Raw genomic sequence first — 15269 nt, 5'->3', positions numbered from 1 at the left:
CCCTTGCGGGCTATTGAGACCAGAAACCGCACTGAACGTTACCAAATTCAACTTGTCCTTTTTAATTCAGCTTTTAAACGAGTTAAAACATTTCAGGTACGAGGGATATTTTAAAGACAGAAGAGGATCTTAACCAGGTAGAGGTTTTTTGGAGGGCTTGTGAGAACACAGATTTATTGTGCGTATGAGTGCAAGCAGATGCCCCAGGCAGGCAATAAGTGGGTAGGTCATAAATAAGAGGCTATTTCCTGTACCAGATCTGAATCTTCTTCTCTCGTTTGATTTTCTTCTGAAGCTGCAGGATTCCGTACAGCAAAGCTTCAGCAGTAGGTGGGCAACCTGAGAGAGAGAAAAAGGAAGCCCATGGGGCTGCTAGCTGCACTGAAATGTAGCTGACAAAGAGAACAGACAAGTCACAGGCTTTACGCTGAAGCAGGTGTGATTTCACTCTGGCTTTGTACGTGTCACAGGCTGTAGGGTTCTTAAAAGCAAGAGGCCTTCTTTAGTTTAAAGAAACAAAAGCGATGGTGTTTGACAAAAAGGTCTTTATAAAATGCTTTGCTTTTAAGCAAGGTGGTATCTCACAGCAGAGCATGTGGTTGACTGAATTACAGCCCACACTTTACCCAACAGTTACTGGTGAGTAACATCACCAGAACTAAACTCACTTACTGAAACCCCCAGGCAGATCTTCCTGAAGCATCTGCAGCTTTAACAATACAGTTCGAAACAAGAAGATCTTTAAAAATGACACCAAGCGCTGCCCAAATGTACAAAGTTAACTTCACTCCCATCCTGCTCTGAGTTAGCACCGTGGCCCACAGAGCTGTCTTTCCTACCTGGCACATAGATGTCCACCGGCACAATGCGGTCACAGCCCCTCACCACAGAGTAGGAGTAGTGGTAGTAACCCCCGCCGTTGGCACAGCTGTAAGAGGAATGAAATATATTCAGGAGTCAGGCAGGTTTCAGCGCTTTCTTAAAGACGGTTCAGCAGCCCACAGGGGAAGATAAGCAGGAGACAAAGGAGAAGGTGAGCCTGGCACCCAAGTGCTGCGAGGCAAGGAGCCACCTGACAGCATTTACAGTAAGGGATGGAGTGGATGCCAAGGTTTATGCTGTGGTCATTCAGCCTCGTCACCAGCCCTGGCTGGAAGGCAGAGGCTACACTTGCAAGCCGTTACGTTTCAAGCCGAATCAAACCAAACCAAGCAGTTTCCATTACTCTTACAAAGTACAAAATACTCAGGCAGTCCTTCCTCTCTACTGCAAAACTTTTTATTTTGCCACACCAGCACAAAGCATTTCTAGTACTCTTTCTGTCCCCTCCAGGCCCTGGTGAAGCGGCTGCCTTTGGCCCCAGCAGCTCCGGGTGACAAACAAGTTGTCAGTTCCGCCATGCCAGAGCTCCACGGAGCTCAGATTTCATGCTACACAGCAGAAACATTTTGAAACCTTTTGCCTAAATGCAAACTCTGAGATTCTGGACATACACAAGTCCCTGGACACTGACAGCTGCAAAAACGCCACAATCTTTCACTGAGAAGACTTTGCAGTTCACACTGACTTGACAGACATCATTCTCCTCACCCTCAAAGGGAGTCTTTATGTTTTGTTTGTAACAAGGCCTCTTTATATAATTTAAGGGGTTGGAAATACAAACAAGAAATGGGTTCTCCTTCCTTCAACTCCCCTCTGTCGAGCAGAGACAGCAGATTTCTCCCACAGAGTATAAGGCGGTAAGGATGTCCCAGCACTTACCTCCCCATGGAGACCACGTAGCGAGGCTCTGGCATCTGGTCATAGACCTGCAGAACACAGACATTTCAGACCACTTTCTGCTCGCGTACAGCACACGCAGCCGTGCATGAGGCATCCACCACAGGCTGTACCTTTCGAAGAGCTGGAGCCATTTTGTTTGTCAGGGTGCCAGCCACAATCATGACATCAGCTTGCCGGGGACTAGCCCGAAACACCACCCCAAAGCGGTCCATGTCATAGCGAGGAGCAGCCATGTGCATCATCTCCACGGCACAGCACGCCAGGCCAAACGTCATCGGCCATAAGGAGCTCTGCAGCAGGAGAAACACGGGTTATGGGTAAAAACACTGAAAGCAGGAGCTGAGACCCTGTGTGGGTTGCTAACAGAACACAAGCTGATCAGGCAGAAAGAGAAATAAAACTAGAAAAGTTGCCACGTCTGTTTAGTCAGCACATCATAAATGAAAACAGTGTTTGCCATTATGCAGGAGAGCGAAACCCACGGCTCTGGGGAAACAGATGTGTAGAGATCTATGCGTTTGCAGCCTCAGAGATGCTAAACGTGCTCAAAGGTGCAGACGTTCCTCTTTGCATCTCACACTGCTAAAGCAGCCACCTCAGAAGCCCTGCAGAGGGGCAGCAGTGACCAGAGAAGGCAAAACTCTGCTAAGCCAGAGCACACTGGATACAGGGCAGTGTCACTTGTGCAGCCTTCTCCATGGCACAGAGCAGCTGCTCATTACAAGGACTGCATAAAATCAGAAAACGGCTTTTGTTTGTTAACGACAGACCGCTTTGTTTAGACAGGCAGCCTGTGCCGCTTTGCGCCACCCTCATATCAAGCATCTCTCTTCCGCTCTGACACAGTGCCCCGAATGTCAACCTCCGGCCAAGAAACGCGGCTATTTCCCTGCAGAGAATTCTGAATCTGGTTTTATCCTGAGGAGGGGATGGCTCAAATCCATTTCCCACCAGCACCTCAAAGCATTTGATACCATTTCTCCCTGAGCGAGCATGACACTTTTAGCGACTCACCCTTCGTGCCCAGTTGATCAGGTCATCGAGTTTGGTGACAATATATTCGCCCCTGCTAGCAGGGACATAGGATTTTTTCTGGACAACAGCTGAACTCTTTTGCTGGACTTGGAGAGAGCTGAAGACAAATGGTGCGGTAGTGTCAGTTTCCAATTATTTAGTGTAACTGTAGAATACAACCATTAGCCTCAAGGAGCTGCGATCCCATACAGAACCCAAGGTACATTGCTCATGGACAATCTCACACTCTCTGCTACTGCTGGAGACTGTGTTTATAGCAAGGGGAGTTTCCCCTGACTGTGGGGAGATCTGTGGAGTTTGTTGCTGAGCCAGAGCCCTTCTATTTGCTGTACCCCAATTACGGAGGGTGCCTGGCAGGCTCTTCTTCAGGGCTCACAGCAGCCTGCCAGACAGAGCGAACAGAAGGTTTCTTTCCCTGTACCACTTGGGACCCTCCCACCCGTGGAAGGAAGGACACAGCTGAGGAACCTGCCCTGCAGTGCCGCCGTTACCTGTCAGCACGGTCAGCCGCCGGCGTCTGATGGAGCAGCCGAGTGTGAACAGATGACACAGGACCAGGCCTGGGAAAAATAAAAACCATTGCACCTCCATGTGACACGGTGGCACAGCCCCACGCTGTCCAGCCTCGGCCCTGCAGGAGCACGCACTGGCAACGGTGCTCTCCCCACGGGGAGCAGAACGGCCCAGAAATGAGAAAAGCAAGTGCTCTGATCAAACCCCGCTGCCAAACACCCAACCCTTCCCACCCCCCCGACCCAGCTCACTTGGGGCTCCCTGGCACAGGGGCAGCCGCTGGCAGCCGCGGGGCTCAGGGGTGCCATTGCCCCCGCTCCCCCTGCACCAGCGCTCGCAGGGACACCCAGCACCCTCCAGCCCCGGCTCTCACCACCAGCCCAGCACGCCGCGCCGAGGGAGGCGAAGACCTGCAAGGAGAGCACAGGAGAGCTCAGCTCCGGCCATTGACCGGCACCGTGGGGAAAAGCCCGAACCCGGGAGAGAGCAAAACGTGGGGCTCCTGCCCCGGGGCCGGGCCCAGGGCTGCCCCGGAGGGACAGGGACACCCTGCGAACCCTGTCCGCTCCCGGGGCCCTCAGCCCCAAGGACGAGAGTCACCCCCGAGGACAGCAACAGGCCCTGCCCCGCCCCGGAGCCCCCAGCGGGGCCCGGTGTCCCCTCTCAGGGCCCCGCAGCCCCCGGCCCGGTGACCCCCTCAGGGCCCCGCAGCCCCCGGCCCGGTGTCCCCTCTCAGGGCCCCGCAGCCCCCGGCCCGGTGTCCCCCCTCAGGGCCCCGCAGCCCCCGGCCCGGTGTCCCCCTTAGAGCCCCGCAGCCCCCGGCCCGGTGACCCCCTCAGGCCTCCCTCCCGTCCCAGTCCCTCCGCAGAGGGCCGAGGCCTGGTCCCCCCCGGCCCGGTGACCCCCTCAGGCCTCCCTCCCGTCCCAGTCCTCCGCAGAGGGCCGAGGCCTGGTCCCGGCCCCCCAGCCCCGCTCACAGCCCAGCGCCGCCATCTCGGCCGCAGCCCTTCAGACAACCTCTGGGCGCGGTGCACTCGCTAAGCGGCCCGGCGCGGACCCGGTGCGCCGCCTTAGCGCGCCGGCGGGGAACGCGGGGCGACGCGGGGGGTTCCGCTGGCCCTCGCCGGGCCCTGCCCCGGCCCGCGGCAAAACGCGGAGAGAAAGCGGCAGGCGCGCCCCGGTGCCGCGGAGCCCCGGAGACACAGCCGCGCAGGAAAACAGAAGCCCGTCCCTGGGTGGGCTCGAACCACCAACCTTTCGGTTAACAGCCGAACGCGCTAACCGATTGCGCCACAGAGACCTCGCTGCCGCCGCCGCCGCCGCGCCCGCCGCTGTGGGCAGAAGAAGCGCGCCGCTGCTCCCCGCCCCGTGTCCCCTGTGTGTCCCCGGCCACAGCCGCCCGCTCCCGCCCCCAGCCCGGAGCTGGGCGCCCACCGCCGCCGGGCCCGACCCGAGGGAGGGGCGTCACCGGCCGGCCGGGACAGTGCTCCCGCACCGCCGAAATAGCTCAGTTGGGAGAGCGTTAGACTGAAGATCTAAAGGTCCCTGGTTCGATCCCGGGTTTCGGCAGTTCCCTTTTTTTCAGAAAGTAACGACAACAAGCCTTTGACCGTGTGTTTCACCCAACTTTTAATTAAGACCACATAATTCCAGACATCGCAAGATTGAGTTTGGTCTCGAGGTACAAATAGCGCTGCAAAGTAACCTTGAACACCTGGTTCAGAAGTCAAACGCAGTTTTTAAAGATTTAAAATTTTGAAGAGTCCTTCTTTAAAGTACTTCCTTAGGCAGAAGAACACAGTTGGATTTTTCGAGTTGTCCATGCTGAATCAAACCACGACAGGATTAGCCAGAAGATATGAAGAGGAAGGACTGAGACAAAGGCCAGCTGTTCTGGGAGTTCTGCTTCTGGGCAGTGGTTTGAAGGACGAGCTTATCAGTACTTCAATGGAGAAGCACACCCATGATTCATGGATATCTGAATGTCCCCATCACTGTCCCCATCACTGCCAGGTTTATAGGGCAGGCAGGTTCTGCCTTCCAAATCTGCACGCAAACCCTGGCCCCTCTCCATTTGTAAGCACTGCTCACATCTCCAGAGTCAACACTCTCAACTTGTCATCAGATTTATACTGTCACAGAAAATGCATTATCCCTTCTCACAACTGTTAGTGAAAAATAACCAATAATCCAGTTAAATACCTCTTGCATTTCTATAATTTACGTACTTGTGAATGCCCCTTTAATAACATGAATAAGGGTGCCAAACACATACTGAAACTCATTATAATTAAAAGCATAATTAAAATACATTCAGATAATTATTATAGCCAGAACATACAACTGTATCCCAATTAACATTTAAAACTTCTTCATTAATTTCAAATCATCTTAGTTTCTATTGGACAACCAAGTAGATCATATTTACATTAAAATATTGAAAAATATTAATCATTGGGGTTTTATCATTAATAGTTGTAACACCGCAAGTCTGTCAAAGGCCATTTGCAATATGCTACACTTGTAGCAAAAGCTTGGCAGGAAACTACATGATTCAATCTGGTATTTAAATCAGACAAAAGCAATTAAAAGCGTTCCTAAAGTCATGGCCTTAAAACCGAATAAAACAGCATACAAAATGGTTTCACTTGTAAGAGGAAAAGTGACTGGGTTTTTGTTTAAGCAAACACTTGATTCCTTTCCCACTGAATTTTACAGCTGTCCCATCAACAAAACCCTAGCCCTCGTTATTCGGATTGCATCGCTAGGTACCAATTTTATTTCCCACAGTTTGAGAGAAACGTAAAGCAAGAACAGTCACCACTGGAAATGTTTCCAGGTGGGAAACCTGCACGCAGTCAGTAGCAGTGAAGTCATCAGGCAATATCTGGCTACATCATTTACCAGTACGCGCTCTTCTGAGGACAAAGCCCTTCCTTTGTCAGATAGTTGGCCAAAATAATTCATATAAAACTCAGTATTATATCAAGGAGGTCTGCAAAGCACTTAACGTAGAACTTTCAAAGGCTCCAAGTACACTGAATGGATGAGGACCAAGGCGGCCGTGCACCCACGGCACTCCTACACGGTTTGCGGTGGCTTTTACGGGCAGGTCAACACAGCAAAACCAGAGGAAGCAGCGTGGAGCTCCCATCCATGGAATCGAGAGCAAGAACTGAAGACACAACTGTATCTGACTTGACAGTAGTATCTCATTAGAATGGTTAAATTTTTTTTGAAGATATGCACACAGATGCTAAAAATTACACATTTTATATAAATAACCACTTTGTTATATATAGTCAGTGCCAGTGTGACTTGGGAAAGTTTGTACCACCGTTCAGGTGCTGTCTGCAGATGCTGGTTTGGTCTTCCACTTTTTTCTTCCTATAATTTCTTCATCAAATATTTCTCTCTCCCTGAAAAGAAACACGTTGAAGTTCTGTAGTAAAAATAATCTTAACATATTAAACAGTTCGCAGCATGTTACAGTAACTTGGCAAGAATGCTTCCCACCTTTAATCATTTTGATACTTAGACAGTGAGAAAGCTTGCCATAAAGAAGGGAGGATACTGAACTCTCCTGCCCTTATGCACAACACTTTTCTGTATAAACAGTAAACTAGTAAGAAAAATTCAGAGAATACTAAAAATAAAGATACCTCTTGCTCACAGATGGTCCTTTTATGTACTTCTCCTCTGCCTTCTTGTAATCAATGTCATCCACAACAGAAATTGCATAAATGATGGCCTATAAAAGTATTTATTTAAATTATACTTGTGAAACAAAAGATAAATTACAACCAGTGATTTGAAACTGTCTCAGCAGATGAGCACATTTTTAGAATAAGGTTCCTCAACCACTTAGAAAACTTGAAGTTACTTGTTGTTTACCTGAAGGTCTTAAATAAATAATAAAAATTGTCCTTTAGCATTCCCAGAGGAGTATTTTTATAACCAGATTAAACTATTCTTCATACTAATTTTGTTTCTACAGAAGTTACTAATGCTCTCCCAGGTGAGTTCCTAGGAAGAACAGTAAGTATCTAAAAGCACAACTGTTAAAACAAACAACCCACCCACCCCCCAACAAAGAACCCAAGAAAACCCAGAGATAACTTGCCAGATTAAAAAAACCCCAGCCAAACAAACCACAACACAAAGCTTTGAAGCATTTTGGAAGTAATCAAAATACAGCACAAAGCAATCATTCTGCCTTTAAAAAAAAATAAATAAATAAAAAAATCACACTACCTAAAGACTCTCCATTCTGTGCTAACACCGTAAAAATCAGCATTTTGAATGACACTGGTTCACATCTCAGCCAAAACCCTGTCAGCCTACTAACATCCAAAGCACCCACAGGAAGCACGTAGCTATTAACCCTGGGGCTTTAGTTAGCTATTTACTCCAAGATGTAATGTAAACATATTTGTTCTCCGATTACTAGCCAATGAACGTGGCTTAAGAGCTTCCTGTCCCAAGTTTAGTATTCTTCACCCAAGATACACACAGATCAGCACAGCTCCATGGCCCTGGAGCAGAATGGACCATGACCCAAGTTGGTGGGCAGACCGGGAACAGTCCGCAAGTCATTCACCTCAAATCACCCAAATCTAGTGTTATTTACTTAAACATGTACTTTTCTCAGTATTTCGTGTTTACTTACTTCAGGCAAAAGGACGTCTGAAATAAATTTGATTCCATCTCCATTTATTTGATGCAGATTTTTACTGTGTGTTTCATGATATACTTCCTTCAAGTAGTTCACTACAAGGTCTAATTGTTCTTCATCTTCTAAATAAGTTTCAATGCAGGTCACATACTGACTTGAATTCAGGAATTCCTTGAGCCAGCGGGATTGTTTTCTGCTTTTCAAAATAGCCAAAAGATGCTCTTCAGCCCCCTTCATCTTCACTATAAACTCCACTATCTTTTTATTCGCTTTATCTCTAGCAGCTCTTGTTCTGTCAGGAAGAAGTTTCTTGGAGGGTTTCCGAGGTGAAGTTTCTTCAACATACTCCTCAATATGTTCGTCTGCTATGTTTGGAAAAGTCATTTGGACTAAACGTTGATAACCTTCCTTTCTGACTGGGTAGCCTGAAAGAAAAGCCACAATCATTCTTACTTAAATACACAAAACAAGAAGCTCTCTTACATGTGTATTTACATACACAACTACAAAATAAGGGATTTTCTTGATAAAGGAGTTGGTTTTCTTCCTCCCCTCCCCCACCAAATATTAATTTTGTCTTAAAAGATTAGGGAGTTGAAACTCTGACAGGAATTCTGAAATTAACTCTCTACAACACGAAGTCACCAGTTACCTGACTGCCTTTAACAATCAACGTTTAACTGCTGTTGTGGGACTGAAAAACCTTAGGGCGCAATAACTAGTAATTTTAACTGTACCCCCTCACTGGGTCCAATGCCTAACTCAAAACACACGTAAACATGAATGCTAAATTTAGTAGGTAAGAAGAGAATACAAAAGATCATGAATTCACTTACTGATATCAGCAGCAAAATATTCCAAGAAGGATCCCGTAAACGAGTGACAACCTAAAAAGCCCAAACCAGGGTTATTTATCAGTTCAATTAAGCCTATGAAACAAAGCTGACAGTTTTGGCATTCTCTTTTTTCTGATGTACATCAGGACACATGACATTATCCAACTCATCTACTTACCTACTCTAATGCGATAATCAGAAATCAATCGAATACACCACTCAATTTCTTGGCGATAATCTTCCTTGGCTTGTTCCTACAAAAAAAAAAAAAAAAAAAAAAACGCCATTTACAGTCCTAAAAAACCAAAACCAAAGTAGCCCATTGCAGCTTTTAAGTCTAGGACACTAACCAGGCAACAGCTAACGATAATCAATCAAAGTTTACTTGTCATCTTCTGTATTCTCCTGAAATTCAACTTCTGCCATCACTTTGTCATGCAGCATGAGAGCTGCTTAGAAAACTCACAAGTGAGAACACAGCAAGAGTCCTCAGCAATGCCTGCCTCCCACATACAGCGGTATTCTGAGCAGCAGCCTCACCAAGGCAGAGAAAGGTGTCAGGGGATACCCCTCCCATATTATTCTCCACCCTGTGCAGCATGAATTAACGTTTCTTTTTTTTTTTTACTTTGTTGAATAGAGGGAGTGAGAACAGACAACTGTGGAAACACCCAGACCAGCCCGCTGCACCACACTCCCTCCCCCCATCAGTTATACATTGTATATACAACTTGATTTTCCCAACACATGTATAACTTATAGTTACATGTTAGCAGTAGTACTTACTATGAGGTGTTGCTTTTCTTTACAATCAAAGTGCTTCAGATTCTTAAGAGGTACCAAGAAACTTGATGAAACAAAGGAACATGTTTAGGGAAAAGAGGCAGTTCAGTTGCACCTCTCTATTTACTGCAATTCTACATCTCCCTGAAAACCAGATTTCATAGGGAATTCAGGAACACAGGTTTTACTAGTTTCAGTTTTCATAATAAGCTAAAGTTATGGAATCTTTTAACAAATGAGAAGTACCTGTTTTTTAAAACAAAACTCAAGGCAAGCCTTGAGTGTTTCCAGAAAGTTTAGGTACCGCATGTAAAACTCACTAGCTGGGTCCCCAGCCCTTTTTTTTCTTCCTGACATAAATGTCAGCTGTTCACAAAAATGCCAGCCTGTCCCAACTGGCAGCATTAAGCATACCTGCAAATCCCTACCTTACTTGGTCCCTCCTTCTGAGATCAAACTCAGTTTTCACTGACAATGTAATTGCCCTGTACCAGGAAGAGAGTACAGGACGCCACGTAAAAGAAACTGAATGTTCGGGACGTGATTAGAATCCACAGCACTTACCCTTTTGTCTTGTCATTTGTATTTCCTTCTATTAAGAGCACACATGCCTTTCTGTATTTCCGCTTCACATATTTAACCTGTTGAAAGGATAGCCTCATTAGCAACCCAGAATCCTAATACTCTTACAAAGCAGAAGCATTTTGCATAGATATTATACAATACACCCCATACTTAATTTTTCATATTTGTGTAACTTCCTTCAAGTTTAAAGTGGCAAGAATAGCAAGTTACCCAAATGAAGCATTTTTTGTTAGTGCACAAGGGCCCATCCTCCTCTGTTTGTTGGGTGCAACAACCCTACTTCACGATACAAGACACAAAAGCTCAGTAGTAGTCCTCTGCTCCAATATAAACACATGTGAACTAACCACTTTTCATTTTTTACATGCTTTTGTCACATGCAAATTTATTTTTATTACCTTTGGAACACATCTACTGGAAGATCTTTAACATTACCAGCTCTACACAAGTCAAGAAGGGCAAAAGATACTCAAGCACTCGGTAAGCTGCTCCTTATCAGACCCCTTGCAATATCACCCTAAGAAGGCAGTGAGCTGTTCTTACCACTGCTGGCCAATAAGGATACCTTCGCAATTTGCACCAGACCAAAATCCCTTCTTCAATTGATTGTGGTTCTATGATGAAAAAATAAAGTAATTCTTAAAACCCCCCAAAAACCAAACCGGCCAAGACAGTTGGCTCACCTTCTCGTCAGCCTCCTTCTAGGAGTTTCACTTCAATACTTTTACAGGTTTCAAGTAAGGTGACAGAACGCCCACCTCCACACCCCCCAAAACACAGCACAGGTAGCTCTGAACAATGGAACTCAGAAATGTCAACCCTAGGGCCTTGCCCAGTTTCACAACAATGTGCATTCCATTCTGTTTCAAAAAGCCTTTTTGGGGCATCCAGGAAATGCATTTTATTCCAAGCCTGAACAAAGTTGGATTCACTTTCTAGAAAGGTCAGGACTCTTTACCATAGCTCATCAGCAAACTAGAAGCACACACCCCCCTGAAAGAGCACACCAATCTTGGGTAAAGAAGTCTCACATAAGTACACCGATGTGTAAATCTCACCTTGATGTGATAAAACACTAGGAAGTTCCTCATCATCCTCCTCTTCATCAACCAGAGCCGAGAGACAAAACAGACTCTCTGAGGGAAGTGCCTCTGAGGGCAGGTCAGACGATTCCATCACTGTGAACAGCAACAAGCACCAGCGTTCGTAAGGGTGGGATGGTAAGTATCAGCTTCAGACCAGGCGAAACACACAACTGTGGAAGTGATTCCACAGCAGCATGAGTCACTGTAACGCAAGGATCAGTCACACCATACACACTCTCAATTCTTTGCCTAGGTAAAAGCTTAATTATCTGAATTAAAAAGGGAAAGGAACAAGAACGGGCTTGTTTCAGAACTCTGTACCAGCCTGTTCCTTTACATAACATCATTTCATCTCAACACTAACCAGACAGCAGCACAGAAAAAAACCTAAGTGTAAAATTAGCAGGTCCTCTAGCAAAGGGTAACGATTACTGTTAATTACAGTTTTTCAATGCAAAACCCTGGACAACCTAAAAGCCACACTAACCTTTAGCCAGGACTAAAGCGATTGCATTTTTAAGTTCTCCAAAACCTAAACCAAAAGGAAATATTCACAAAAGCAATGCAACAGTCCAAGATGAGCAAGAGCGCTCGACTATCAGATGGGATGATGTTTTCCCTTCCCCCAGTGATCTGCCCACCTTCATCTTCCTCAAAGTCAGGCAGCTGAAACTGCTTCACTTTATTCATAACCATGTATAAAGTTTTCTTTTCCTCCTCCTTACACAGAGAGGGGAAGCTCTCAGAACACATCCCACGGCTCGAAGACCCAGGGCAATTCGTTTTTCTGTACGAGGACACAGTTGCACTGATCTGCTGATCTCCATCATTCCATTTTAAACTCACTGGCTTTTCACTTCTATTTAATGGCTTTGCTAGACTTTCACTCTCGCTATTGATGCTTTTTTCATAATCATCCAAGGCACTTTTACAAGAGGAATCCAGTAATGTCCTCCTAGGGTCCCCTCTGCTGTTTGCCCTGCTGACAGGTACCACTGTGCCAGATGTGCAGGGGACAGACAGCAGAGACCCTTCCTCAGCAAGCAGCTGTCCTTGATCCTCGGGGAAATCATTCCTACACGATATGGGTGATCCTGCACCTCTTCGTCCTTTTCTTCCTTGCTTACTTTTTTCCTCCTTTGGCACAAGGGAGACTTCATTACTTGTTTTGGACTTTTTCAATGAGCTGGGTTTGGTTTTTTTCTGTCCTGGTAGTGATTCTGATATTTTGCAATTTTGACTATGTGACTTTGATGTATTGTTCAAGTCCCCAGCACCACATCTGGAAGGGTCTGTTCCACTTTCATGTGCTTTAGCGTTCTCCAAAATGACAGAACCTTTCTGGGTTTGTTCTTTTGTATCAGTCTTCAGGCTGGGGTTATTTTTTTGTTCCCTTTTCGTCATTCCAGAAGCCTTAGGCTTTGGCTTGTCTTTAGAGTGAAAAAGCGATCGACAGCTACGTAAGTGGGTAGATGAGAGAAATTCTGCATTGTTCTCCTGGGATAACTGAGTATTCGGTCCTTCTTCTGAAGGTGGTACTTGTCTGGCTGAGTCATTTTGATTCAAAATATCCAGGGCAATTTTAAGAGAACGGCGATATGTCAGTTCTTTGACAGCGTCGCTTGAATTATTGTTTTGATCTGATGAAGAAGAACATGCAATAAATGCAATGACCTTTACTTGTATATAAGAAAGAAATAAGTGCATCTTTTATTTAAGATGCAACTTAACACTTCAATCATCCATGATTCTTAGACAAAATATATAGGGACACACAAAGCACAATCTTCCAATGCCCTGTTTTCATGGAAATACAAGTTTCTCCATTCCTTCCAACACATTACATAAAGGAAGAGCAAAAGTAGCTGTGATCCCATTTAGTCTATTTTCAAACTTTATGAACTGAATGGCAAGAGGGGAAAAGAAATGCAAAAAACACCCCCTTCATAAATACATAAGTGCAATATATAACTACTGCCCACCAGGCTAACTACTTGTGTGTATTTTACACTGAGAATATAAACAAGGCAGCAAATGGTTTGACATCTCACTTAAGTTAGAGGCGATGTTTTCTATACATTCTTTCTTCAGCGGTACAGCATCTGCACAGTTCACACTAATCCTGAAAATACAAGAACACAGACTGAAAACATCACACTATTAAACCCCACTAACAGCACGACACTGCCTTCATGTGGCAAGAAATTTGCAGTACTTTTTTTTTCCCCCCACAAAACCTGTATTTGTTAACAGAAGAAAAAGAAAAAAAAACCCACCCACATGAAGAATGCCTGAGCATTCCAAGATAAGCATGTTATTTATAGATGTTCCACAAGACAGTTCTATGACCAGCTCTAAAGAAGCAATGGGTTGTGGGTTAGCTACCTGATGCTTCTGTAAATCAATGATTTCATTTCACAGGTATCTTTGGATAAACAGATTACTTTTTCTTTTTTAAATGTCTAAGAGTGCAAACATACACCAGTAACAAGGATACTTAACTGTTCTGCCAAGCCAACTATTTCAACTTTAAAAGTCTCCTTTGCATTAGTAACAGATGCTTTCCCAGCAACTCCAGTTTTGCACAAAACCTACATTCAAGGGAAAAATATGCATTTAAAATCCTTGAACAAATCTCTTAGAATATAGGACAGATCTGAGATAAAAATAGTTTTAGTATGAGCAGCACAGAACAGACTGATATTCCATGGCACCTGAGTGCAGCATTAGGATCTCTACAGAGTAGCTCTTTTTAAAAGTATATATGTGTTTACTGGGAACACTTACTTACTACGCCGTTGACCCAGTATTAATTTATATCCAGAAACCTTTCCTCATTTGAAGATTTACCTTTGCTGGCCATAAATGCTCCTTCCACATGCAAAGAACATACTCTTGATCTGTCATGACTGTGTTTCAAGTAGAAAAGGAAAATTCCAGCGTGCTCTGAAGAAGAAGGGAAGAGTTACCCAACATTTAGTCCATTTTTGTCTCGCTTTTTTAAAAAGAAATGTAGAACTTGAACTGAAGACATTATTATCGTTATATATTGCTTTACCTTTGAGATCACTGGACTAATAGTCTGCACACATTCTCCAATATTTAAGTTCTAATAGAGTATCTTTCTATAGCCGTGCAACATAAGGTGGCTTTACGGAATACGTAAGTGTAGAAAACACTGTTACAAACAAACAAAATACACTGCTGTGGGCTTGCATGTTCTGCAGCTCCCTGCTACCAAATCCTGCCAATAGACACCACTTGTCATATCCTACAAATGACACCATCCTATGCCCATTGATACATGTAGTTTACAATTGTAAACCGAGTGAACCAGCTCCAGAACCCGTGCATGTTTCTTTAAGACATGAAAGGCTTTAAGAAAGGACCCATTAAGGAGAAGCAAATCTTCCCGTACTTACAAAGCCGATGGTTTAAGCTTGCCCGGCACACCGGAACGTGGTCCTGCCACTGAAACACAGGGAGAAGCAGATGTTACTACAGTGCTGAAGGCCAAGCCCCACGGGCTCGGGTAGGGACTAAACCCACGGCTGAGCGGCTCCGGGAAACCACGACGCTCCAGCAGCTCCACCTCGGCCTGCTCCCCCTGCCCGGGCCGCCCCGGCCTCCCCGCGCTCAGCGCCGGGCCCAGCTCTGAGCGGCGCGGGCCGCCCCACCGGGCCCCACCACCAGAGAAGGGCCGAAGCGTAGGGGAAGCGGGCCCGGCGCCCCCAGCCTGGGGGCTCCCACAGCGCTGAGGGGACGGGCCGCCCGCCCTCGCGTTTCCTCAGCCCCGCCGCGAGGCGGCGAGGCGCCAAGCCGCCGCCCGCTCCCCCAACCCCCGGTGCGAGGCCCCAGGCGGCCATTACCGTGCCCGAACCTAGCTCTGCGATGCCGCCCCTCCCACACCAGGCCACCGCCCTGGCCGGCTGTGCGCATGCGCCGCCCTCCCCGCCAAGGCGACAGCCAATCGGT

General features: G+C 46.2%; 2 protein-coding genes and 2 non-coding genes across 8 annotated transcripts; 1 reads left to right on the top strand and 3 right to left on the bottom strand.

Moving 5' to 3' along the window:
- Positions 1–42: 42 nt before the first annotated feature.
- On the bottom strand, positions 43–4410 carry NDUFS7 (NADH:ubiquinone oxidoreductase core subunit S7). The gene is made up of 8 exons (XM_040590657.1): positions 4308–4410; positions 3704–3740; positions 3309–3377; positions 2797–2914; positions 1893–2072; positions 1762–1808; positions 840–928; positions 43–339 (listed from the first exon to the last, which is right to left on the bottom strand). The coding sequence occupies exons 1-8, from the start codon at positions 4321–4323 to the stop codon at positions 242–244; spliced, it is 654 nt and encodes a 217-aa protein (XP_040446591.1). The 5' UTR covers positions 4324–4410; the 3' UTR covers positions 43–241.
- A 146-nt stretch (positions 4411–4556) lies between these two features.
- TRNAN-GUU lies at positions 4557–4630 on the bottom strand. The gene has a single exon. It is a non-coding gene; the product is annotated as a tRNA-Asn (tRNA).
- Positions 4631–4826: 196 nt separating this feature from the next.
- On the top strand, positions 4827–4899 carry TRNAF-GAA. Its single transcript has one exon. It is a non-coding gene; the product is annotated as a tRNA-Phe (tRNA).
- A 43-nt stretch (positions 4900–4942) lies between these two features.
- On the bottom strand, positions 4943–15234 carry PWWP3A (PWWP domain containing 3A, DNA repair factor). Of its 5 annotated transcripts, none has more exons than XM_040590649.1 (15): positions 15164–15234; positions 14717–14765; positions 14145–14240; positions 13797–13885; positions 13346–13416; positions 12020–12934; positions 11268–11387; positions 10753–10823; positions 10189–10265; positions 9628–9688; positions 9020–9095; positions 8842–8892; positions 8000–8430; positions 6993–7081; positions 4943–6749 (listed from the first exon to the last, which is right to left on the bottom strand). In XM_040590649.1, exons 3-15 carry the CDS (start codon positions 14199–14201, stop codon positions 6671–6673), a joined length of 2187 nt encoding a protein of 728 aa, XP_040446583.1. In that variant the 5' UTR covers positions 14202–14240; positions 14717–14765; positions 15164–15234; the 3' UTR covers positions 4943–6670. The 5 variants fall into 5 exon arrangements, with proteins under 5 accessions (XP_040446583.1, XP_040446579.1, XP_040446580.1 ...); XM_040590645.1 differs by having other exon boundaries at positions 11936–12934; positions 15164–15233; XM_040590646.1 differs by having other exon boundaries at positions 11936–12934; positions 15175–15214.
- Between the last annotated feature and the right edge of the window lie 35 nt (positions 15235–15269).

The sequence above is a fragment of the Falco naumanni genome, chromosome 4, assembly GCF_017639655.2.
Source record: "Falco naumanni isolate bFalNau1 chromosome 4, bFalNau1.pat, whole genome shotgun sequence".
Classification (NCBI taxonomy): Eukaryota; Metazoa; Chordata; class Aves; order Falconiformes; family Falconidae; genus Falco; species Falco naumanni.
The sequence above is the reverse complement of the archived record's forward strand: the minus strand, read 5'-3'. Positions and strand labels throughout refer to the sequence as shown.

Excerpts from the sequence above, each read along its gene's own strand:
- NDUFS7 (XM_040590657.1), bottom strand. Across the intron at positions 2,915-3,308 it reads GCGGCTGACCGTGCTGACAG|CTCTCTCCAAGTCCAGCAAA; the intron begins GTAACGGCGGCA and ends ATTTGTCTTCAG. Across the intron at positions 1,809-1,892 it reads TGGCTCCAGCTCTTCGAAAG|GTCTATGACCAGATGCCAGA; the intron begins GTACAGCCTGTG and ends TGTGTTCTGCAG.
- PWWP3A (XM_040590645.1), bottom strand. The coding sequence starts at position 14,201 with ATGACAGATCAAGAGTATGTTCTTTGCATGTGGAAGGAGCATTTATGG. Across the intron at positions 10,266-10,752 it reads ATCCTTATTGGCCAGCAGTG|GTTAAATATGTGAAGCGGAA; the intron begins GTAAGAACAGCT and ends TCCTTTCAACAG. Across the intron at positions 9,689-10,188 it reads ACAAATGACAAGACAAAAGG|TTTCTTGGTACCTCTTAAGA; the intron begins GTAAGTGCTGTG and ends TGTTTCATCAAG.